Source organism: Schistocerca piceifrons, chromosome 5, assembly GCF_021461385.2.
Source record: "Schistocerca piceifrons isolate TAMUIC-IGC-003096 chromosome 5, iqSchPice1.1, whole genome shotgun sequence".
Lineage (NCBI taxonomy): Eukaryota > Metazoa > Arthropoda > Insecta > Orthoptera > Acrididae > Schistocerca > Schistocerca piceifrons.
In genome coordinates, this window is record NC_060142.1 from 709426982 (window position 1) to 709454530 (window position 27549).

Here is a 27549-nt window from a genome sequence, read left to right on the forward strand (position 1 = left end):
ATGAATCTCAATTGCCCTGGTGATGGTATTGACAAATAGACGAGGAACACCTTATAGTGTGTGTATACAAACCCTTTCTGAAATTTACATTTATTTTAATTTCTGGTCACTGTCAGAGACAGAAAACCACAAATATTCTCTCACATGAGAAATTTTCATTATAGCAAGATACTAGCCATGTCAAACGCTGATCCTGTTAACAGATGCTTACACAGTAATATTACTGTAATATCTGGATTAATAGTTATCCACTGTCAGGCTTTGGTTTGGTATTCACTGATTTGAAGCTTTTACTGGCTTTTTAGGAAGTCTGTGTAATATACTGCAAATCCATAGTGTATGACTGGTTTTGTGTTGTGCAGGTTACTTTCAATCATTTAATGAGAAACACACAATCTTACCAAGTCTGGATTTACAATGTAAATGGATGTATACGAAAGATCTACTCACTGAGTGGTGGCAGGAAAACACACACACAAAAACGTTTAACTTGTACAAGCTTTTGGAGCCAGTGGTTCCTTCTTCTAGCAGAAGAGTTGAAGGGGAACGAAAAGGGGTGAAGGAAAAGGGCTGGAAAAAATTAGGGAAAGGTGTACAGTTCATAAGTCGCCTAGAACCCCAGGTCAGGGAGACATACCCGACAGGATGAGAAGGAAAGACTCTATTCTAGCTAAATGAACTCAAGATGTCCTTAACAGGACGAAATCAACAGAGTTAAAGGTACAGGGAATGTTAAAGGGCCATAACTATTTTCTAGGCATTTTGGTATAAGGAACATATGGTGTATGGTGCCTCATTACAGAATAATTACATTTTGTTTGATTCCTTATCTCTTGAAACAGTACTGCATTGAACATATCTGAAAAACAGTGCAAATCAATGGTATGTGGTGTGGCACTTGTTTGGGAATTAACTTGTTCCATTCACTCACAGTACTTGCTGTTGGCTACAATGAGGCCTACTTTACTCTTAGTTCTCAAGCTTGCATTCAGTACTGCTCGGTCCTGTTTTGGATTTGTTTTTCTGGCAGTGTTAGTTGTCCATTAACAGTGATCTGTGGCAATTTGAATGGGTTTACTGATAAAAAAACAACTGATATGCATCTAGTATATGGGTTCACTGAATGCAGTGGCACAGGGGTGCAACAATGCTATGCTCAGCTGTTCTCACAGTGACAGCAACCACATCACAGTAGGTTTGCATGCGAACATACGTGCCCCCGAATAATCGGATCCTTTTGTTTTACTACGTTTTTGGTGATTTTGTATTATGAGCCACTGGAGACAACATGTCTCTTATATCCAAACAGTCAAAAAATATGCCTTACCAACTGCCTCAATTTTGTCAGTGGATTTAAGTTGTCTATGAACATAAGTGCAATGTGTTACACATAAAGAGATGTAGAGACCTATTACTATTCGATTAGAATGTTGGTGACAAACCACTGGAAACAGTAATAACCTCAGATATGTATGAGTACCTGCTGGAATGATTGAAAGTGCAATGACCGCATAAAAAAATTATGCAAAAAGCAGATGCTGAGAGTCAGTGGAAGAATATTAAGGAAATATAATTCATCCATGCAAGAGGAGATTACAAAATACTTGTTTTATTGATTATCGAGTTTTGTTCATTAGTCTGAAACACTTACCAGATTGAATTGGTGGAGGAGATAAAGGAGATCCAATGAAGAGAGGTGTGGTTAATCTGTGGATTATTAAGTTATTGTGGTGGACGCTACAAGAGAGGTGTTCTGCAACATAGAGAGGTTTGCTGCTGAAATTCTGAGAGCACGCATTCCAAAAAGAGTTTAATAGCTTGTTGCTTCCTCTCAGATTTTTCTCACAGAAAGACCAAAGTGAAAAAATCAGAGCAGGCAAATTAGAGCATATATAGAGATTTGTCAACAGTCATTCTCTTCATGCACAATTTGTGAATGACAAAAGAGGGAAGGGAACAACAGTGTTATATTAAATGTATCCTCTGCCACACACTGTAAGCTGGCTTTAAGACTATAAATGTAGATGTAGATGTAGATGTAAATGTAGATGTAAATGTAGACCTCCCCTTGGGAATGGGCAGTCAGTTATACATGCAGTTCACAATCTCTTAGAGTCCATGCCCCTTTTAAGTTTTCATTGTATTCTGATGCAAAAATAATCTGGAAATATTAATGGGACATCAGTGCTTCAGTTTGATTAGTTTCTTGCACAATGTGACGTGCTGGTTGTGATAATGCTCACGTGGAAAAAATATTTAATTTAAATGACCTTCTGATGTTGCGTTATGTGAAGAAATTTAGAGTCTCTGACATCTATCCCAGAGTGGCTGGGGAAACTGTCATACTGTGAATGTCCTGACGATGGGCATTAAGTGCTATTTACTGTATATAAACCAACATCTTGAGGGAACTAAGAGGCAGCCTCCTCTGAGCTACTCTGTTTGTTTCAACACTTCTCTCTGTGTCTTAAATTCCCTCCTTTTAAATTCAGGGATGTGGTTGAATGCAATTGAATCAGATAGTTCGTTGCATGGCTACTTCACTGTTGCAATCTGTATACTGATCCCTCGGTTTGATGCTGGTTGGCTGATGGTTGTCTCAGTCAGCTCAGGTATTCCGTTCTAGGAAAAATGTTTTTGACTGTCAGTAATTTCATAATTACACCTAGTAACTTATGTTGGAAGTTGCTGCATCATTAACTGCAAAAAGGAAACTATGTAAGTCATGGATCACAGCTCAGTTCAGCTAGATGTTTTATTAATAACAACATTGACCAGGTGTTCTGTGTCTCATTTATGGATTGTGCATTCATGAACCCAACACATAAGGCATTACTATGCGCTCATTAATTCATTGAGTTCTGAAAATTTCCATCGTGAAGGAGAACACTCAAGATTTTGAAACAAGCCCCTTCTTGATGACAAAAACAAGCTTTTCTAAATTGTGCTGTTAATTAACTACCATTCAACTTCTGTAAATATTTTACCACTCCGGCACTGAAATTTCACTTCATTCTATGATAATGTGGAAATGTTTATATGGAAACTTCTCATAGTTCATTTAATACTAAGATTATAAAATTTAAATATCTCAGGTAGACAGCTAAATTGGCCTTCTCTGAGCATGCAGCTGTATGGTATTAATAAACTTAGTAAAATTGCTTGACAAATTACCTTATTCATTTCTAATAGCTTCAACATAAAGAAGAAAGGACAAGAATGGATGGAGCATTAATTTCTTCTTTGTACTGGATCTCATTGTCATGTTACCAGTAGAAATCAAAGTAGTAATGGTCTGATTAAGATCCTGGGCTGCATAACAGGCCCAGCCAAGGACTTGATTGCAGTTCAGAGACAGTATAAGTGAGGGACCTTAATTCCTTGAAAATATTGGCCTTTCATGCTTGTGAAACTTTGTGAAACCAACAAAGCAACATTAACTGAAGAACCAAAAGATGAAAATAAGCAACATGATATCACACTCAGAGAAAAGTTAAACTACTATCACATGTTATAAGATCGCTAATATGTTCCTCTTCAGTGTTGAACAGTTACTTCTTTAATGCCAAGGTAGAAAATTAAGCTGTACTGACATTACACAAGTGTTCAAATCAATCAATGCTTCTTATTGGTTGTGCATTAAGATAAACTGAGAAGGAAAGCTTACAGTGGATGATCTGGATTGGAGTAGAAAAATAATAGGGAGAGGCTAGTAAAGGGCTGGAAGAGGAGAAGAGGAGTGGAGGCAGGAGGCTTACAGTGACTGAGGGCAGAGTAGTTGTGGTGTTGAAGTATACAGGGTAATTCACGAAGATAAGCAAATATTTTAACATGTTATTCTACAAGTGAAACAGGTCTGCAAATGTTTAGTTACAGAGTTATGGCTAATAAAAGCTTTCGGCTGAAATTTAGCAACTTCGCTAATATGAAGCCATCGCAAAACTGTACAAGGTTAAAGTAAAGCATGATTTCCATTTATTTTGTTGTTATTGATCTGGTGAATCTAATAAAATATGTCTCAGGCATGTATCTGCAGTAGTTTTCCAGAACATCGAGAGAAGTAAAGACATAATTTTGTAAAATTTTTGATTTATTATATACTTGGCCCAATTTGTTTCTTAAATTCCAGACAACTGCACAAAGTTTTCAACACATTTTGTAGAGAATTTAATTTTGGAAAAATGATGGTAATAACATTAACTGAAATTGCATGAATATGTCAGATAATCTGCTTTTGTTAACGTCATAACACACATGAATTAATGTTGAACTGGAAAAAACAAAGCTCAGTGCTAAGGAAGTTTTACAGTGTATGTACAATTTCACAATACATTCACAATGTATTTTCAAAAATGTCTTCACCAAGTTCAATGCATTTAGCTGCATGTGTATAAACAGATTTTGTTGCTCGTTTCAGTTTCAGAGGGTTGCTCATAATTCTGTCTATTGCACTCATAATGCAAGTACATAATGTGGATACAAGTCTGGGACTTCTTTTATTAGATTCACCAGACCAATAATAACAAAAGAAATGGAAATCTTGCTTTACTTTAACCTCGAACAGTTTTGCAATGGCTTCATGTTACCGAAGTTGCTAAACTTCGGGCAAAATCTTTTATTGGCCATAACTCTGTAATTAACATTTGTGGACCTATGTTTATATGAACTTTTTTCTTGGTTTTACTTTTAGAATAACATATTAAAATACACTCCTGGAAATGGAAAAAAGAACACATTGACACCGGTGTGTCAGACCCACCATACTTGCTCCGGACACTGCGAGAGGGCTGTACAAGCAATGATCACACGCACGGCACAGCGGACACACCACGAACCGCGGTGTTGGCCCTCGAATGGCGCTAGCTGCGCAGCATTTGTGCACCGCCGCCGTCAGTGTCAGCCAGTTTGCCGTGGCATACGGAGCTCCATCGCAGTCTTTAACACTGGTAGCATGCCGCGACAGCGTGGACGTGAACCGTATGTGCAGTTGACGGACTTTGAGCGAGGGCGTATAGTGGGCATGCAGGAGGCCGGGTGGACGTACTGCCGAATTGCTCAACACGTGGGGCGTGAGGTCTCCACAGTACATCGATGTTGTTGCCAGTGGTCGGCGGAAGGTGCACGTGCCCGTCGACCTGGGACCGGACCGCAGCGACGCACGGATGCACGCCAAGACCGTAGGATCCTACGCAGTGCCGTAGGGGACCCCACCGCCACTTCCCAGCAAATTAGGGACACTGTTGCTCCTGGGGTATCAGCGAGGACCATTCGCAACCGTCTCCATGAAGCTGGGCTACGGTCCCGCACACCGTTAGGCCGTCTTCCGCTCACGCCCCAACATCGTGCAGCTCGCCTCCAGTGGTGTCGCGACAGGCGTGAATGGAGGGACGAATGGAGACGTGTCGTCTTCAGCGATGAGAGTCGCTTCTGCCTTGGTGCCAATGATGGTCGGATGCGTGTTTGGCGCCGTGCAGGTGAGCGCCACAATCAGGACTGCATAGGACCGAGGCACACAGGGCCAACACCCGGCATCATGGTGTGGGGAGCGATCTCCTACACTGGCCGTACACCACTGGTGATTGTCGAGGGGACACTGAATAGTGCACGGTACATCCAAACCGTCATCGAACCCATCGTTCTACCATTCCTAGACCGGCAAGGGAACTTGCTGTTCCAACAGGACAATGCACGTCCGCATGTATCCCGTGCCACCCAACGTGCTCTAGCAGGTGTAAGTCAACTACCCTGGCCAGCAAGATCTCCGGATCTGTCCCCCATTGAGCATGTTTGGGACTGGATGAAGCGTGGTCTCACGCGGTCTGCATGTCCAGCACGAACGCTGGTCCAACTGAGGCGCCAGGTGGAAATGGCATGGCAAGCCGTTCCACAGGACTACATCCAGCATCTCTACGATCGTCTCCATGGGAGAATAGCAGCCTGCATTGCTGCGAAAGGTGGATATACACTGTACTAGTGCCGACATTGTGCATGCTCTGTTTCCTGTGTCTATGTGCCTGTGGTTCTGTCAGTGTGATCATGTGATGTATCTGACCCCAGGAATGTGCCAATAAAGTTTCCCCTTCCTGGGACAATGAATTCACGGTGTTCTTATTTCAATTTCCAGGAGTGTATTTGCATATCTTTGTGAATCAACCTGTATATTGCAGTGACTTCTCTGCTGCACAATTCACAAAAGCTAGTATTGAGATTGGTAGTGGAGGAAAATCCAGCAAGCAAGGACTGTGAAAACTGTTGTTATCTTGTATTGCATGCTTCACAGTTGGGTGGTCTGCTTGGCCCACAACCTCAGTTGGCCAGTGGCTGTGCATTCGAATGATTAGCTTGCTCGTGGTCATAAATTTGTTAAATGCCATACAGTGATAGCTTGGAAGTTGCTCTGTAGTAGTGAAATAACCATTCGTTTTTCTGTGTGGGTGTGACCACCAGCAGACTACTCTGGATGAATGTTCACTGCATTGTCCCAGTGTCTTTCCATATATTAGATAGTACAGTAGTTTGTTGAAGACATCTGATCAGAATATAGGACCCAACTCTAGACAAGTGTAAATGGAAATTATATTTAAATCTTTTGTTGAAGCTGCATAAATCACACTTCAGATGAACCTGGTTTTTATTGTTAGTAAAACATACCACTAAAGTGCAAGCTCTTTGAAAAAGCCTCTTATGAACAGTGCAGTTATCTGTTTTATGCAGTAAACAAACTGCTTCGTAAGATGATTTTGTATGACAATAAGGAGTGGAAGTATGCCAAATAAGCAGAGACCGTTTTCTTCATTTGGCATAATGAGATAGTCTTCTAAGAGCAAAACTTGCCAGTCTGAACTTCTCGATTAATTTATTGGACTGAATTTTAGCTTGTTAACCAGCTGAACACTAAGGAAAGTGCTATATGTAGAATACCATTTTGTGTATGATAATTAAAGTTTATTTCTGACATCATCTGTTGTACTCATTTATTTGCTGTTGCATATTATCAGTGTTTGTGAGTTTAACATTGTTTTCTGTAACCAACTGTAGATCTGTTTGCCAACCAGCTGGGCTATATCTGGTATAAGTGAGTCTGGTCGCTTTATTAATAATGTTGCATCACAAACATTACTGCTTTTATACAATTCTCTAATGTGTGTGAAAGATTATTTACGAGGTTAAGAAAGAAAGCAGACACTGTGCAAAACATCATGAGAGTTGACACTTAGTGTTTGTTCTCGTCTGGGTTTATTTTTATTCCAATTGTGCAGTTTGTTACTGGAACTGTCTGCATTCTGTTGTAAATGTAAGGCTCCATCCTTTCCAGAGAGAAATCAGTAGTGCCACAATGTTTTAATTCATTGAGTAGATTTTTATAGTCTAAACAATCAAGAGTGTTAGCAAGACCAGAACATGTATCACTAATGATCCACAGATTCAGATCTATAAAAAAGCAAGAAATAAATAACAAGATAAATACCATCAAAATGAGCAGTGGTCCTGCAATAGGCTGACCACTGGTGTCTCCTCTCATGACCACCCAGCTTATTTCAAAAGTTATATTGTTACCATAGCTTGTCAAAATGCTGTTGCTGTATGCCTTTGGAGCAAGCCAGTAGTACATGTCCACGCCAGATAAATCATAATTTCCAACATACAAGTTCATTGTCATTTTCTCAACTGATGGAACAACTGTTCGGCTCACCAAGAAATCACTAACTAGCCATCCAGAGAGTGATGAAACCTGTGAATAAATTGAAAAAAAGTGTCACATTATAGACAGGATGATATAACCATTCATTTGATGACTATAAACTCTCTTAGAATAGCAATAAAATGTATAATTTGAGCATAAGTGCTATATAATGATTCCATTCAGCACAAAAAATGCAATAATAGATGTCTACTGTTTCAGGGCCATAGAGAACCACATAAATAAAAAGCAAAGAGATACTTACCTAATTTGCACAAAAATTTCATGTGACTTACAGAGCTTATTATGAACTTTAACATGGACACCCATTTTTCCTCTGCCAGCTCTGGTGTTCTCCACAATTTTGTTTTGTACACTGATGAGACAAAGCATTATGGCCGCTGCCCACCATGAGTCTGAATGCCACCTGGTGGTGCAGCAAGCGTGTGATGTAAGAAAAAGATGTAAGTGAAGTAAAGATGAAAGGGGAATCTTTCTAGTGACAATACTGGCTGCAAAGTGGGGAAATCCACTGACATTTAAGCAACTTTAACAAAGGGCAGATTGCTGTGGCCAGGAACATGGGAACAAGAAAGTTGGAAACAGCAAAACTGGTTGGGTGTAAAAGTGCTTTTGTCAGGAACATCTGTGGAAAATGGTTGGAGAAACCATGAGCACAATGACAAGGTTTTGGACATTCAAGCCTCATCACAAAACTTGAACTTTGGAGGTGTTTTCCTCTGTAATGCAAGATAAATGCTGATCTGTGGCAGATCTGATGACTTAAGTACAATGCTGGTGCAGGCTGTAATGTAACAGCCTTAGATTTTCATATACAACCTATTGATACATACTTTTAGTGAAGGACAGAATAGCCCATAATATTTCTTGCATAGTTATATACTTATAATGGTGTCTCTGTTTTCAACTTCTACTAGTATTTCAACAACATTTGAAGCAATTTAGAGTCTACAATAATATTTGAAACAATATATAGTCTTCAGTAGGAAATAATTTAATCAAATTTATGACCACTTCCTGTAAAATAATGCAATCAGCTATTCAGAATATAACTACTTAACACATTGCTAGTCTTCTCAACATCTTGAAATACTGTTCTTTGTATGAAATGATGAAACTTTTATATTAGGCACTTCTATTGTAGGCATCCAAAATACACAGTTTACTTTAATGAAATTTACATATTTCAATATGAAATGTTAAAACTAATCTTTTACAAAATTATGCATAGAAAAGCTTTAGATTTTACAAGATAATTTATTTAAATTATATTATTAGTTTCTGCTTAACATGTTGCCACTTTTAAATCGATTTGATGAAAATTTTCTCCATTGTAAGTCATGCCATTATAATTACAACTACTTGGAACAGTCTGTTGCCATGTTGTGAGTGAAAATTATTAATAAATGAAGAAAATGTGAAACTGGGAAGTCAAAAATCATTTGAAAAGTATACGAGGTGTGAGCAAAAACTGTTTTCTCTTTAGGCTTTATACACCCAATTTTCAATTTTTTTTATCTAGTTGGTACACCTGATATATGTTAGCATTTTCAGCTGATTCGAATATTTAGTTAATGTTGACAGTCGAAAAGGCTATACATGTTTCCGAGTGCTTGGCAAATATTTACTTTCGAAAAAAGGAAAAAGTGCAACACTGCATTTGAGATATTGACTAGCTTTTGACGAATCAACTACGAGAAATACAAGAGTTTAAAAGTGATGTAATCATTTTAGAGAATGTTAAGCAGACATTTTAAGACAACGACTGATGACAGTGTGGAAGAATAGTTCTGGAAAATAGCCGAATTACTATCCGATAGGTTGTTGATGATGTCAACAGGATGATGTCAGAATATCTTTTGGCTCATGCAAAGCAGTTTTTTTTTAATGTACTGGGCACATTCCAAAATTGTTGAATTTCGACCAAAAACTATGTCGCATAGACATTGAACCATTGCGTGATTGATAGGTCATGCAACAGTCTCTCGTAGAACATCTTTACCTTAGGCGGGTGTGGTTTGCATGGTGATTGGAGGGGCAGTGACAATGAGGCTGGGAAGGTGAAACGGTTCACTCGGGGGGAGGCTCAGTGTTGGAACATGGCAGCGAGGCTAGTAGTGTGCTGGCAGTTGATGTCTGGTACAAGTTTGGCAGTTAACAGTCACAGGCACTGAGCATAACAGTGACACCAGGAAGAGAGACTCAGGTGGGTTCCTGGACTATGAACCATTATTACCTCAGTTGTGCCCAGTTGCAAACCTTTGGATGTGTGGAGCACATGCCGAGGGAAGGTGCATGTTTTGCGCTTCAGCGACAGAGTGGTCCTGGAGATGGACAGTGGACTGCCTCTGTGTGGAAGCTGTGTGTTGGCTTCACACTATCCTTGCTGGATTGTAGTACGGATATGTTTGATGAGCTTCCGATTTGGTTTATCGGATTTGAGTGAGTCAAGCATTGGCAGTAACCATAGCTATAATTGCCATGTCCTGTACCAGTACTGTGACTGTTTATTGATCCCACTTCCATCTCTAGACAGGAAAGTTGTATGTGCTACCCTATAAAACTACAGAATGTATTTCTATCCTGCATATACTACTACTGGAGTGCACAATTCCATCTGTTGTCTCAATGGATGTTTATACAACCAAGTTTGACTGTGTTTTTTATTGTTTATAAGGGTGGGGCACCTTAATCATAATAATTAAGTCTCTCTCAGTGAGGACTTTACTCTATATTTTGTTACTACTGTCTTATATGTGGCTGTAATGTTATTCAAAAGGTTATGTTCTGTTCTATCTGCTGTTAGTCAGAGGTTCACTAAGCCAACTGAATGTGTTAGCTTAGCGTTTAGTACTCTGTTCCATGCCGTTTAGTACTCTGTTCCATGCCATGGTCGTTTACCCTCACCCACATGGCGCAAGTTTGGAATAATTTGTAGTTGGCAGTCAAACTTCCTGCTCGGTAATTGTATTTAGATTTTGGCCGCGTTACAAGTTTAGTTGCTTTGACTCCATTAACCCATTGAAAAATTATTTACTTGTTTTTCTTGTTGCTTGTGCTGACCTGATGTCCCTCCTATCCGCATCCTCCTCTGAGGATGACACGTTGGTCGGATGGTCCCAGTAGGCCATTCATGGCCTGAAGACGGAGTGAGTGTAATTTTGACTGTCATATGGCTGTGTTCTGTCAATAGCCAGGGTCTGGCCCAATTCCTGTACTATATTCCATATTTCTCTGTTAATTAGGCTACCATTTGTGATTCTTTTGGTAGGACTATGGTGGAATGTGCCTGGTTGATAGAGCAATGCGGAACCAGGTCCACGCCTGACCAAACGGCCAGCCAGGTGCAGGTGGTCCTGCACCACTTAATCTTTCTGAGCCCACTGTGCCTTTCCAAGCAGGGGTTGTATAGCATCTCAATGAATTTGTTTGTGTCTTAATAATCGTGCACCTACTACACTTACCTTTTATTTTATTTTATTTTATTTATTTATTTATTTATTTATTTTTGAAATTTCTAGCTGAAATGTTAACTGGCTAATTTGCCAATTGAGTAATTACTAGATTTATTTACTCTGGCCTAAATGTGTTTATGCATGTGTGGGTTGGCCAAATGAGTGGTTGTTAACCTTAGTCCTTGTATGCACTATTGGTCTTTGGACTGGCCAAACACTAGAAGATTTAAGATATGGAAATTTCATGAAGATTCTCACTGACTATTTGTACCATTCAGGATGTAATATTTTACATCAATTTTGTCTGGTTATTTCTTTTGCATGCCTTGTGCACCTTCGCTATGTGATGGTACAGTAATTTTCTTATATAGTGCTTTTCTGTGGAGTATACTTCTACTTTGTATTGCAAATCTTAAAGTTTCTTTCAAGAAATAATTTTTACCTCTTTTATTGTGCAGCTACAGTTTTTATTATTGCATTTTTTTATTAATCAATGTGGTACAGTTTTTTTATTGTAAATTATTCTTTTTCTTAGTAGTCAATACAACTGGAAGAATTTTTCCAATAGGTGTTTAATAAATCTTATTTAGTGTGTTCTGTTAAAATAAAGAAAAAATTCGCAACATGAATGATGTTCAATGTCCCTTTGGCCCTGTACTTCCTACGAGGCAGTGTGACATGGGTACTTCACACTAGACATCACACAGGAATTGCTGTGTATTGCAACAGATGACATACATACAAGGGCGTGATGTTGAAACCAAGGCCCAATAGTCCCAATGGAAACTGTCTGAAGAGCCAAGACTGAAAAAAATCCGATAAGTTGGATCGCATGTGGAGGTTCTTCTCACTGTTTTCTATGATTACAGTGGGATAGTGTGGCACGAGTTCCTGCATTATGGTGTACGGTCAATATGGCATACTATCTGAGAGTTATGCAACATTTGCATGAAACAATCCAGAGAAAAGAAACAGAGTTGTGACAAAACCACTCATGGAAGCTGCATCACAGTAATCCTCAAACTCACACCTCAATGTTTGTTCATGATTTGGCAAAAAACAACACCGTCATGTTGCCTCTGCCAACATAAATGCTGGACATAGCCCCCTGCAATTTCTTTCTGTTCCCAAGGCAGAAGAGAACCATGAAAGCACATCGGTTTGCCACCATTGATGAGATAGAAACAGAATCGCTGCAGGAGCTGAACATTATAAAGAAAAGTCAGTTTCGGAAGTGCTTCCAAGATTGTAAAAAGTGCTGGCACTAGTGTATTGTATCTGAGGGGGATTACTTTGAAGGGGACAAAGTTGATGTTGATGAGTAAATAGTGATTCAATAAGAAAAACAAAAATTTCCATTACTTTTTGATCATATCTTGTAAATGCCGTTTCCACATCAGAGATATATGAGGGGCCTTCAATAAGTAATGCAACACATTTTTTTCTCAGCCAGTTTCAGTTGAAAATATGTGGAATTTGTTGTGGGATGTCATGGAATATTCCCACTTCAGCCTCTATAGTTTTGTATAATTTTGATCAATGGCGGCACAATAGGTAGCATCCAAAATGGGGTCTGCAGTGGAGCTGCATTGCAAGCCGAGAACTGTCATGGAATTCCTTTTGGAAGTAAACTAGACCATCACAGATATTCATAGGTGCTTGCAGAATGTCTGTGGGGACATGGCAGTGAACAAAGCATGATGAGTGATTGGGTGAGGCGTCTGCCATCACTGCAACAAGGTCATGCAAACTTATTTGATCTCTCGCATGCTGGCCAGCCACACTGCAGTGTTGGAATGTATGTACACTCTCATTCGAGCTGACTGATGAACCATAACTGAACACCTTGCTGCTGATCTGGATGTCCTGTTGGTAGTGCATGAAGAGCAATGAAGGACCATCTCTGTGGAATAGCTGGCACTCTGTGTGGAATAGCTGGCACGTTATGAGGTTGATTGTGTCAATTTTTTGTTGAGCATCAGCACAGGCAATGGAACATGGGTTCATTAGTTCGAACGGGAAACAAAGAAAAAGTTCAAAGTCGCACCCTCAGCCAGTAAAGTCATGGCAATGGTCTTCTGGGACTCTGAAGGGGTTATTCTGCTTGATGTCCTCCCTCGTGGTCCAGTGATCGAGACTGAAGCATATCGTGCCAGCCTCTGGAAACTGCAGAAGTGACTTCAGCATGTTGGTTTTCACAGAAATGCAAACAAACTTGTCCTTTTCCATGACAATGCAAAGCCATACACAAGTATGCAAACCTGAAAGGAGCTCACAAAACTTCATTCAATTGTTCTTCCCCATCCACCCTACAGTCCCAGATCTCGCGCCTTCTGACTTCCATCTGTTTGGCAAAATGAAGGATGCACTGCTTGGGAATCAGTATGTAGATGATAGGGAGGCCATTAATGCATCAAGACTCTCCATCTAGCTACAGGCCTATTTCAATAGTACCCACATTCTCCAAGGTAATAGAATGCATCATGTACCAACAATTATCATCTCACTTTGAGAATCTAGGAATAATTAATGCTACACAATACGGGTTTAGGAAGAATCTGTCGACCATTGATGCAATCAACACGGTAGTCAGTTACATCCCCAAAGTTTTTGAGAACAAAGGCTTTGCTCAGGCCTCATTCTGTGACCTAAGCAAGGCCTTCGACTGTGTTGAGCACATGCCGCTACTAGAGAAACTAGAATTCTACGGCATCAGAGAAAACAGTCTCAGACTATTAAAAGCTTATCTCAACAACCGTAAACAGGTAGTTTGTGTTGGTAAGGAAATGTCAAACATAGAAAATGTTAAAGTAGGTGTGCCTCAGGGATCTGTACTGGGGCCCTTCCTGTTTCTGATAATGATCAATGACCTCCCCTCGTGTATTAGATCCACCACTGTATTGTATGCAGATGATACGACTTTTCTCCATAGCAGTAACAGTCTTAATGATCTTAAAACCTGTGCTGAAAATACACTCACTCATGCAGCATATTGGTTCAGAGCAAATAGTTTCCTGCTAAATGAAAATAAAACTCAGCAGATAATCTTCACTCTAAGAGACAAGCCACTATCTGATGACCCTAGTTCTGTTAAATTCCTGGGAGTTTATTTAGACGAAAAGTTATCCTGGGGCCAACATGTAAACTATATTAGTAGTAAACTATCTAGAGTAATTTATTTATTAAGACAACTCAGAAATTGTGTGCCTGAAACATACATCAGATCATCTTATTTTGCATTTTTCCAGAGTATAATATCCTATGGCATTATCTTGTGGGGTAACTGTAGTCATATACATGACATCCTATTATTGCAGAAGAAAGCCATTAGGATAATTACAAATTCTTCACATAAGGCTCACTGCAAACCCTTATTTACTAAACAAAAAATTATGACTGTAATAAACCTCTATATATACAATGTCTTAATCTTTACGAAGAAGAACCTACAAGATGTGAAACGTAGAGAAAATATACATTGTTACAACACAAGAAGCATCAAACACATATACACGCCTTACCACAGACTATCAAAATCAATAAATAGCTATGAAGTCACAGGGCACAAGCTATTTAATAAGCTGCCACATGCCATACAGGATCTTCCTGAACATACATTCAAAGAAAGACTGCATGAATGGTTTATTGCCCACCCGTTCTATGATATCAATGAATTCTTCAACTGTAAAATGCAGTAATCCAACAGATGACCCACTGTACATTTATTGTAATATAAGCTAAAATATTTCAGTAGTCAATACCTTATCACACTGTATTATAAATTGTAACTTCATTTGACGTTGTCAATTGCTGTAATGGCCTAAAGACAATAAAATCTTTATTATTATTACTATTATTATTGGCTCCACCACTGACCAGTTGAGTAGTACCATGCAGGCATACACACCCTCCCAAGAATGTGGTGTAAGGCCATCACAGATTATGTTTAAAAGTAGGTTTTGTAGCCAAAGGAAAGGGAATAGTATGGTAAATTGGAATCCTGAGTAAAACCAACCTGCTTTAGAAAAAATAAGTTTTCATTACTTATTGAACACCCTTTGTAGAATAGTACAAAAAAGTATGCCTAGCACTTATGTAGCAAAGAACAAGATGAATAATCATGACCAACAGTTGTAACCAGCACAAATTCTTCAAGTAAAGCATACAAAATTAATGTTTCATTTCCTGCTCTAAAAGTTATAAAATTTGAAACATATTATTTATTAACTAAGAAGACTGCAATATATAACTAAAATTTTGAGTAAGTTTTTGACTATTTGAGAGCTGGAACTTTACAAGACACAAGGATTTTGGAATACACTCTTAAGCACATATTGCTGAAAATGGGGCTCTGCTGCAGATGACTCATACATATTCAAATGTTGATGTAACAATGTTATCATTTATGATCTCAGTGGACATGGGATCATCAAGATTAAATTGTGGATCACTGGAAATGTGTCACCTGGTCACACGAATAACAACTATCATTACACCAGGTAGATGACTGCGTCCAGATACACCGTCATCCTGGTGAACAGCCATGCAAAAAATGCACTGTGCCATGGTTTTACCCTATTGGAAGTAGTATCATGCTATAGCGGTTGCGTGGGACCTGCAGTAGTAATCAAAGGCACCAACAACAACTGTGGACTGTGTGAATGTTACTGCAAACCATCTGCACCTTCCTGTACTTGATGTTTTCCCTAACAGTGATGGCATCTTCCAGTAGAATAACCATCCATGTCACAAATCCATGATTGTGCTACAGTGGAATAAAGACCGTGATAAGGAACTCACCTTCAAGTCTTGGCCACTAAATTTGCCTAATTTGAACTTGGTGGAATATATCTCACACACTATAGGGGGCAAGCTCGCTACCAGCAAGTCACTGGCCTGTAATTACATACTGGCATTACATGACCTATGCATGGATGACTTGTGCCCTATATCTCCAGAAACCTACCAAGGACTTTCTGAATCTGTGCCATGCAGATTCAGTGCCATATTGCTTTCCAAAGATTGACCGACACATCATTAAGCAGATGATCATAATGTTTTGAGTCATGAGTGTATTATACAGGGTTGTTACTATCTTTCAGGAGAGTAATAGCAGTATGGACTACATTTCTTATATGGATTGATCTGATCATGTGTCAATCTGTCTTCTACCTGTTGGAAGATGGATTGTTAATTTCAGGTTTGGAGCTGGGTTTTCATAATTTACTACTGAAATAAAACGAAAAGATCAAATAAAAGGACAGGATGTAGCTGTTAGTCGATCTGTGAATTGTGCCTAAATGACACATTAGGAGAGCACTGCTCACAAATGGCAGGTGTCCTGGCATGAGACACTCTTTGATGCACTGTTTTAATCTGAAATGTATGTTCATTGTTTGTGACTTGACAAGCTCTTCTGGCAGGTTAACTTGTGGTACTCTTTCCTATTTCTCAGCATATGTTCAAGTCAAGTTAATGTGACTTGAAGATTTGGATGCAAACCTGAAAAGAGTATCACATATTAAACACATTTTTGTGGGAATGGGTTGCACAAAGATTGCAGCAAATACAAAGATGTTTCACACTAGAAACATATAGTTTCCATACTTTGTTTCAGGTGCTTTCAATTCATTTAAACCTACATCTGATCCTCACATGTGTCTGCCGATATCAACTAAAATTAAACTTCACAGTCAACTTGTGGCAAAAATTTGACCAATCTCTCTTTGCATATTTTTTGGAACAGTTCACTGTTATTTTCTTTGATGGCATTCTAATACATTTTTTTGGCCTGCTAGTTATATAGTGTCTGTGAGTTTGCTAGTCTTATGTACACGTCTTCCCCTTCTCTGTTTGTCCCGATGACTGCTTAAAATGTGAAGTAAAATATAATTTTAGAAGTAAGTAACGCTGTTTCCCATAATTCCTCTTCACGTTAATGAAGAGTTTACTTTCCTTCTTTGTCTGCTAGATTATTATTATTATTGTTATTTCTTTCCTTTCTCAGACATTATGTCTGTTACTATTATTATTATTTATTATTACTATTATTATTATTTTCTTGTGATATAATTTATTTTCCACAGATATGTGAGCACGTTCAAGGAGAGAACAGAATGCACCTTCACTTCTTTTGATGAGCTATTGTGGACACCAAAGATATGGGGTTTACATATTCATTATTCCCAGATAAATGACAAAGAATTTTGACGAATAATTTAAACCTCGTCAACCAAACATAATTTGTGTGTGTGTGTGTGTGTGTGTGTGTGTGTGTGTAGGCTTGTGCACATAAGCATGCATAAGAAACAGGTAAATTGTACTCACATAATCGTAATACAGTGTCGCTTTTTCACAGATTGTGCTCACTCCTGAGCAATAGCATTCATTGCAACCATCAGGATTGTTCTCATCTAATCCAAAGAAACCAGGTTTGCAGTGGTCGCACTGTTGGCCATCAACATTCTTTTTACAAATGCACTCCTTTTCACAGGCACCTGCAATGGATCCTCGTGGGTCACAGAGGCATGGTGTGCACTGAGGAAATCCACGGTACCATATATCACAGCGATCACAGTGGTATCCAGAATAGCCTGGTTTACATTCACATGCTCCAGCAACCTGTTACAGTTTATATTCATACAGGTAATTAAGCAAAACAAAACCAAATTAGATAAGTGTTTGGAACAGTAAGTAATAGACATAGTTCTTAATACAAAGAGAAAAGTTAAATTAGTAATTTCTCATGCTATGGATGCTTAACTAGATGGATTTACTTGCCAAGAATACACACAAATTAATTAAAAATATATGGATCTGAATAAATTTGAGCATATGGTATAAGACTGTGAAACTATATAACTACAGTGCATATTGGCTTGTTTGCCACTGCAATGTCCAAAATTTTGTAGTGCCATTGGGGTGGCCTTTTTTTTAAATTGTATTTATTTTTAAGCTTGTTGACATACAAGTTGTGGAACTAGTACATCAAAGACTAAAAAGTTAATGTGCTACATTCACTCCTTGCTGGCCAGATGGTATATGCATTTTAGTGAACTCTAGTTACCAATTATTCCTCTATAAACAGTTATAAAATGTAATAAAAATTCAGTTTTATAGAAGTGAAAATTGTCTGCACCAATATCTCTATGCTGAAAACAAATTCACAGAAATAGTGTAGTAGTGCTTTCAATTTGTATTTGTTTCCTTGAAATTTCAGTATGTTGACACACAGTCCCACCTGCTCAGCGACACAGTTTTTCCTGCCACCCCAGACATCTATCCATGCTACTGCTGTTTTCACACTTAGTTTGGACATGCAGTGCACAACTGTTGACCACCATATACATTCCCAAACTCCAACAGCAGCCTGCAGTAGGTCCACTGGGTCTCTCTCAGCAGTCAAGCTGCCTCCATGCACAGAATGTGCATGATGTACAAGCATCACAGTCATGAACGTCTGACTCTCATCACCTCTACATGTTTGACCACACCACACAACACAAAACTACCTACTTGTCGATTCAGGTGCTGATGTCAGCGTCACGCCCCTGACTGGCACATTCTTTCTTGCTGCCACATCTCACATTCAGCTTCATGTGGAAAATGACACTACAATTTTGTATACAACTCAATCACCATCAACATCGATCTTGGTTTCGGTGACCCACTACCTAGAACTTCCTCATTGCCAGTGTCACAGAACGGGTGCTCAGTGCAGAATTATTACAACACTTCCAACTCCTACCAGAGCTGGTTCATGGTGTTTTACTTCAACAAAACGGTGGTTGACCGATCATAAGCGTCATCAGCGACAAACTCCTCTCAGTCAAGGATCTGTAACAATCTCTTCAAGCTAACTCAGTGTTGATCTTCACAAACCCTTCACCCAGTGTCTCACTATTCTCGACGAGATTTAGTCGCCTCAGACTCAGTATTGCAACATAAGCCTCTCTAACAGTTATGCGCATTATGAAATTATGACTTTTGCCAGCATCCCGCTATAGCCATGGCTGTACTGTAAGATGTGGTATGATCTCGCCAATTTACTTTGGCATCATGTGCCCCTACCTACATCGAGTTCAACGTATGAGGCATCAACGTTGCTCTCCCTCCTGACAGAGCCATGGTGCACCTTGCAGACCAACTGAGCTTGCTCACCTGATTTAATAAACAAGGTTAATGAATTGGCGCTACCATACACTGTGTATGAATGTGCCGGTGCAACCAGTATGCCATCCCAGTGTATCCCATGTCCCTTGTGCACAGTGCTATCCATAGTGGAACTGTCCGCCAGATTGTCACCACCCCAGGTCTGCCTGTCTGAAGCCGACCAGGCTACCTACCTCCACACGCACACTCTACCTGCCAAAAAAGCTGCCATAGATGAACTGTTAAAAGCAAGGATTGTCTGCCCCTCTAGTAGTTCTTGGACATCACCCATTAAACTCATCTTAAAGACAGATGGTACCTGGCATTCATGTGGTGATTGCAAAGCTTCAAATTTGTGCATTGTAACTGAAAGCTGTCCGATTCCTAACATGCTAGACTTCACATACTCTCTCATGGGTGCATTGATATTCAGTGTGGTAGGCTACGAAAAAGTGTACTTATGAATTCCTATTAATTCGGAGACCATTGCAAAGACTGCTATCATTACATCATTTGGCCTTTTTTAATTTCCATCATGCCACATGGACACAAAAAACAAAGCTTGGTAGTGTTTTATTGACAGTGAAATGTTGAAATTGCCCTTCTGTTATGCATATCTTGACGATATTATCTTTTTCTCAACCACAGCTAAAGGACACAAGCACCACCTCAAACTAGATTTCGTCATCCTAGCACAGAACAGTGAGATCATTGACACCTTCAGTTGCAACAATGTGAAGTAATCTTTGTCGGCCACCTTGTCGACACCAACATATCTACCGCACTCCACCTTGTCGACACCAACATATCTACCGCACTCCTGAAAAAGAGATGAAATCAGACTTTTATCACCACCTGCGCACTATCATGAATTACTTAATTTTTTAGGGATGATAAACTTTTACTACTGTCATCTCCCTAATGCTGCCACCACCTTTCTACCAGTAACCAAGGTACTGTCGGGAAAAAATAAAACTGGCAAGCACTGGCTCAAGTGAACTCTGTGCATGCAACATTTCCAAGGCTACTACTCTAGCTCACCCTTCTCCTATTGCCCACCTTTCATTCATCATTGATGCAAGTGACTATGCTATCATGGCAGTTCTACAATAGGAGCATGGGGGTGTTACGTAACCCTTGCAGTTCTCCTCACTGAACCTTTGTAAATCCCAACGAAAATAGTCTACCTTCGGCCGTGAACTGCTCGCAGTGTATGAAGCCCTATATTGCTTTCAGGATGACATCAAAGGCTGATGCCTTACAATTGACACCGATTGCCAGCCCGTCGTGGCTGCCATAAAAAACCTGTCAACTGGTTCTGTCCCCCAGTGCTTCCGTCACCTGGACTATGTCACCCCATTTACTACCAATGTCAGACACCTTAAGGGTACAGAAAATGTCACTGCAGACTACCAGTCTAGAATATCGATGACCACATCACACAACCAGCTTGCCAACACGCAGTCTCATGGCCAGCATATCATCAACCTTCTCCATGACATAACACCAGAACTGTCTTCGACTCCCTGCACAATCTTCGATATCCCAGGATTTGACCACAGGTCAAACTTATAACAATTGTCAATGTCAATTAAATTCAGCAACAGCTGTGTACTTTAAGACATTATTTTATTTTATTCTGAAGGCAACCAGTTTTGGCATTTCATTATGCCAAAACTGGTTGCCCTCAGACTAAAAAAAAAATCTTAAAGTACATGGCTGTTGGTGAATTTAATTGACATTGACAATTACTTAACCAGCTTATGTCCCCTGGCCACAATGGACCAACAGAAATTATAACAGAATGGTTGGTCTGGGCTAATGTAAGAAAAACTGTCAAGACCTGGGCTCTTGCCTGCACAGCCTGCCAAAGATGTAAAGTCAGCCTCCATGTGCACATGACGGGTGAAAGCCACAACCGTCACAGACACCACCACAGAAACAGTCACCAATGCGTTCATCAATACCTGGATCTTTTGTTTCGGTTTCCCAGTTTCTAATATGAGTGATCAGGGACATCAATTTGATTCCATCTTATTCATGGAACTGTGTAACCCATGTGACACCTGTAGATACCACCCCACAGCATACCAACCCCAATGACAAAACAACATGCTGGTCGAATGCTAGCACTGGACCCTCAAAGCTGCCATGATAACTCGTGGACAGAGGCCCTTCCGTGGATGTTGGTGTGGGTACAAAGAGGACCTTCATGCCTTCCGTGCAGTTCTCCTCCATGGCGAGCCTATATCCCTCCCTCCCTGGCAATTTTGTCACTCAACCTCCCATCCCTCCCCCCCCCCCCCCCCTCCCTCACAACTTTGACCTTCCGACACTAGCCGCACATGTGCACCAACATATAGCCCACCTGCTGCACATTTCCTCCTCCCTATCCACACTCCAGGCCTCGTGTTTTCATTCACAAGGCATTAGTCTCGTGGTCCCTTGTCATGGTCCATGACAATACCATCAGGCCCACTCTATCCCCTATCCCCCCCCCAGTTCTGGTCTCTATGTAGTGGCAAAAAGATACTTGACTCTATGCTTAACAGTAAACACTCCATCTCTGTTAACAGATTAACGCCTGCAGAGACATTATCAGACATCAACGGTGCTGAGCTTACGCCTGACATGCCTTGTTCACCTTCCAATCCCAACTCCCACCCCGGACAGTTAGTCTTATGTCTATGAACAATGATTGAATCAATTCTGACAGCCCTAGTGTTATGCTGGAACAAATACACAAACACCCATAAATAAATATATATGTTGTACAAATGGCACTTATCTGCCACCATTTTTCTTTCCTGTTTTTAGGGATTCAATCCAGGATAGAAGACTCAGGACTGAATGTGTGAGTGAGAGTGCTTTTCTTTCTTTTTTTTTTCGCACTTTTGATTAATGTCATGATTTTCTTTTTTTTTTTTTCTTTTGAGTATATGATTTCTGTTGTCAACAGTAGATTGCAAATCAGGTTTATCATCCTGGAATAAATATCTGTGAGCTGAATAGCAAATCCATCTGCAGGAAAAATATATTGTCTACTTTCAGTAACATCACCGTCAGTAAACAATGATATAAAGTCAGTAACTGTGAAAATACTTAGAACTGTATTCAGTATCTTACTGAAAGATCAAGAGAGAGATTACTGTTGGCGATAAATGGGAAGAATTTCATATTACTTGTCTGTGGCTACAAGATTGAGGTATTCAATTACAAAGATGAATCATATATCTAAAAACAAAGATGATATGACTTACCAAATGAAAGTGCTGGCAGGTCGACAGACACACAAACAAACACAAACATACTCACAGAATTCAAGCTTTCGCAACAAACTGTTGCCTCATCAGGAAAGAGGGAAGGAGAGGGAAAGACGAAAGGAAGTGGGTTTTAAGGGAGAGGGTAAGGAGTCATTCCAATCCCGGGAGCGGTAAGACTTACCTTAGGGGGAAAAAAAGACGGGTATACACTCGCACACACACACATATCCATCCACACATATATAGCTGTATATGAAAAAATCTGGTTTATTCATATACTTGATTCATCTTTGTTATAATAGAGGGAAACATTCCACGTAGTAAAAATATATCTAAAAACAAAGATGATGTGACTTACCAAATGAAAGTGCTGGCAAGTCGACAGACAAACAAACACCAACATACACACAGAATTCAAGCTTTCGCAACAAACTGTTGCCTCATCAGGAAAGAGGGAAGGAGAGGGAAAGACGAAAGGATGTGGGTTTTAAGGGAGAGGGTAAGGAGTCATTCCAATCCCGGGAGCAGTGTGTGCGAGTGTATACCCGTCCTTTTTTCCCCCTAAGGTAAGTCTTTCCGCTCCCAGGATTGGAATGACTCCTTACCCTCTCCCTTAAAACCCACATCCTTTCGTCTTTCCCTCTCCTTCCCTCTTTCCTGATGAGGCAACAGTTTGTTGCGAAAGCTTGAATTCTGTGTGTATGTTTGTGTTTGTTTGTCTGTCGACCTGCCAGCACTTTCATTTGGTAAGTCACATCATCTTTGTTTTTAGATATATTTTTCCTACGTGGAATGTTTCCCTCTATTATAACAAAGATGAATCAAGTATATGAATAAACCAGATTTTTTCATATAAGTTTATTTAAGCTTCATATAGATTCATACACACAAACTTATTTTTCTATAAAGTCTCCTGAATGGGAAACACATTTTTTGCAGTGGATAGGCAGTTTCTTGATCCCATTTCCATAAAATGAATGTGCCTGTGGCAGCAGCAACGAACACTTTAACAATGCCATTGTCATTAAATCTGTGTCCTCTGACTGTTTTCTTTAGTGTTCCAAAGTAATGAAAATCATATGGTGATGAGTCTGGACGGCAGGGAGGATCTTCTAGTGTGGTTCAGAACAATTCCTGAATTTTTTGTGAAGTTCAAGCAGCCGTCTGGGATGGAGCGATGTCATGATGCATGATCATATCCTGGATTGGAAATGCATGCCTTTTCTGATGATATGCATGTTTTGTTTGGTCCAAACGTTGGCAGCAGTGTTCACTGTATGATGTTTGTGGTGAAAATTGATGAGAAGAACTCCTTTAAAGTCAAAGACAGACTTTTGCAGAATTTTCCACACGGAGAGGTGGTTTTTTTCTTTGACGGGTGCACATTCGCTCTTTTTACTTCAGTCCCTGTAGCTTTTTTCGATTCCAGGGTGTAATGGTGCACCCACATTTCTTTACAGGTGACAATCGAGTGCAAAGGATTTTCTGCTTGAGTTTGGCAGCTTGTCAGTAGCCATTTACATATCTCGAGACAATGAAGCTTGTGATCTACATTGAGAAGATGAGGCACACAACTTGTGAACACCTCCCAAAATCCAAGATTGTCAGTCATCAGTGACCTGCATTCTCAAACTGTTTCTTGTCCTCGTAAAACCTGTATGTACAATATATAAACCTGAGTCCCTTCTTACAGTGTTATCCCCAAACTGTGCATCTAGTCTTTTCAATATTTTGGTTGCGTTTTAAGCTCTCTGTAGTGTTAAACTTTATCATGACGCATTTCACAACAGCTGACTGTACCTCTTGCTCTGACATTGCAGTTCTGACTATAGAAATGGAACAACAGTGTTCTAGGTGGGGAGAACAATCACTAGAAATAAAAGCAAAAATGAGCAGATATTGTGCATCTCTCCATTAACAAAAGGGTGCCTAAAACAAAAATTTGGGTTTATACTTGATTCACCCTCATCCTAAAACAGTCATTACAGTCATCACATTTCAGTTTTGAAATAAGGACATCAACTGAAGAAGAGGCATGATAAAAAGTGTTTTAAAAAATTGCAACATTTTGTGATTGCCACTATACCTTTCCATTGGTGTCATCTTTAGCACAATTTCCTGTTGCACCAGAAGAGTTGCAGTCACACGGTACACACGGATTTGGGTTATCTGGACTCACCCCTGAAGGACGATACCAACCATCTACACACTGCTCACAGTTGTTCCCTGTAGTATGGGCCTAAAATGAAGAGAAACAAAATACATAGATTACATACAAGATAAACTGCCAAAATGCACAGACTCAATAAATGACTTAATAAAGTTCTAAATTATAACATATATGGACCGTCCCTCCTGTGAGTTGTCAGAGGTATTTTGCTGGCATTTTGGCAGGTATTTGCAATTTTGTTTTTGGAATGTGTACCTAAAGCCAGCCCAAACAAATACTGCTCATCACTTCTTTCATGCAATGCCCAGTGTCAGTGAGAAACACCCGTTTTGCATTACAAACAAACTTATTTATAAAGAGGACTTTTACATGCCCTTCTGATAGTGTGATCCCATATTAGCATGGTGTGACAGTCATTTTATAAATATGTAATAACAGGGACAGTAAAACAAAGAACAAGCTGTACTCCAGCAGCTGCAGCACCATCCTATCCTGCACTGACTGCTACCACCACGGGGCAGAGCTGCTCCATCACTGCTGGAGTAATGGTTATACTTTGTGTTTAATTGTCCCTGTTAATACGTGTGGAAAAAAATATTGCACTAAACTAATTTTAGGACTGCTCTATCAAATGGGCACATAAAATTCCACATTAAAAATAATTTTGTTTGTAACAGGAAAGAAACCAGTATTTTCTGTCGACGCTGGGTGTCGCTTGAAATAAGTGATGCACAGTATTGTTTGAGAATATTCCAGCTACACATTGTTGAAACAAAATTGTAAATATCTGTTGAAAATGTGCCTGATGGCTCTTATGAGGGACACACAATATATAAGAGTCATTCATTACTTGTGAGTTCATGTAAACCCAACAAGAGTAGATTTTTTAAGAGAGAAGATATGTGGCAATGTTGTGGTGGTAGTATTTATAGCACAGAGAATAATTCTCGTATGCATGTCCTCCAGACTAATATCATAATTATTTTATGACAATATCTGTTTAAATTATGATATTCCAGGCTGTGCATTATTTTTAAAAAAAGATTACACTGAGAATTAACATGGTGAGTAATGAAGTATAGTAAATGTGAAATGTAAGTATGGTACAGACATTTTTTTATAATAAACACTCACAGAAAAAAATTAACTTTGTAAATAAGAAGTTATTTACATAGTCTTGAGTTGCAATTCCTCATTCTTTATGGCATATTTAGTGATTCATACTCAAATACAATACTGATAGTAATATGTCAGTTGAGTGCTTTTTGAGAGGAAGAAGATATGTTCTGGCATCCTCTTCTGCTTCCACCATAAACACCAGCAATACAGTTTTGGTACCTCTACACATCAGTTTTTATTCATTATGTTAAATACTCTGAGTGATTAGAAGAGAGGCACGTGACACACATCTCATCAAAAACTGGCACCACTAGTGTCAGTGATGGAAAACCTTTCCAGTACAGTAGCGAATAGCTCCAAAGGACTTCCCAGTCATCAAATACAAATGATTGTCTTTCAGTTTTCAGATGGTTTTGTGATGGTGAAGATGTACGGTTAGAATTTGTTCCATTTAGTAGTGCCGAATCACTGTATAAAATAGACGCTCTTTGTCACTGGGACTTAAAGGAAAGAAAAGAAGAAAAACATAGAGAATGAGATGGATGTATAATGAAAGAGACTGGAGCACAAATAACAAAAGAGGAACACAGTAGTGTAACAAGGCGCAGATGGCACTATGTAATAGTGCCCCCTTCTATCTTATTACATAGGTTCATCCATTATTTATTGCTGTCTCAGGTTTTACGTCTAATTTTCCTCTTTCTTACTATTCTTCCAGACCTTCCTGTATTGTTAAATATGTAACACCTGAACTGCATGTGAATAGTTACCTTTCATCCTTCCACTGTTTGCCTTTGCCAGCTGTAGTAACCCAATGTGAGCTATGTGCTAGGTTACATATAAGCCTGCTCTCAACTCACTTCAAAGAATTGTCTCACATTCCACAGCACATGATCTAATACTTTGTCAGTAGTGTGAAGACAGGAATGGAACATCTCAGATAAACTCCTAAGCCGCTGCTTGAAACAATCCTATGAGAATATTTCCAATACATTTTAGGTGTGCTGCCTAAATGTATTTGGTCACAGCTACCAATTTAATAGTGGCTATTGATTCTAATTACCCATTTGGGATATGCAGTAGCGTAGATAAAATCTGTACACTGCAAATATCTGTTTAAATTAAACAGTGGAAACTCCAGGTTGAAATATCTGCAATGTAAGTTAAAGAAAGATTGCTACTTATCATAAAGATGACACATTAAGTTTCAGATAGGCACAGTTAAAAGGCACTTACACATTAAGTTTCAGCCACATGCTTCACCAGAAAAGAGACAGAAGCACCATTCATTTAGACAAGCAAGCACTCCTCAGTGCACACATGACCGCCAATTGGAGTTGGCGAATTAAACTTTCATCCTTCATTGGTGTGCACATTCCCATGAACTTCTGCTAATATTAAGAGGTGTTCAGGATTTGGTGTCAAATCTAGTCTTCCTGTTTCATGGGCAACGCTAAGCAAGGGGATGCTCTTAACCTTGCTCTTTTGATTTGATCTCATTTATTTATTCACCCAACAATCGTCGCAAAATCATACAGGATTTGTCAACATAAAACGATGAATAGAAATAGCTCAAAATATACATATACAGAGTATATATAAGTACATTTTCATGAGGGTATGACAGGTGCTCAACCATGGTCTCGCTGAAAGAACTATCCTGATATTTGTCTAACATTGTTTAGGAAA

General features: G+C 39.4%; 1 protein-coding gene across 1 annotated transcript in view; it reads right to left on the reverse strand.

Moving 5' to 3' along the window:
• Positions 1–27549, reverse strand: part of LOC124799215 (laminin subunit alpha-1-like) — a 101774-nt gene that overhangs the window by 33362 nt on the left and 40863 nt on the right. The window contains exons 5-7 of the mRNA XM_047262750.1: positions 24658–24810; positions 17485–17778; positions 7469–7732 (exon numbers count right to left, since the gene is read on the reverse strand). Of these exons, the coding sequence (XP_047118706.1) occupies positions 7469–7732; positions 17485–17778; positions 24658–24810 (711 nt within the window). The remainder of the gene's footprint in view (positions 1–7468; positions 7733–17484; positions 17779–24657; positions 24811–27549) is intronic.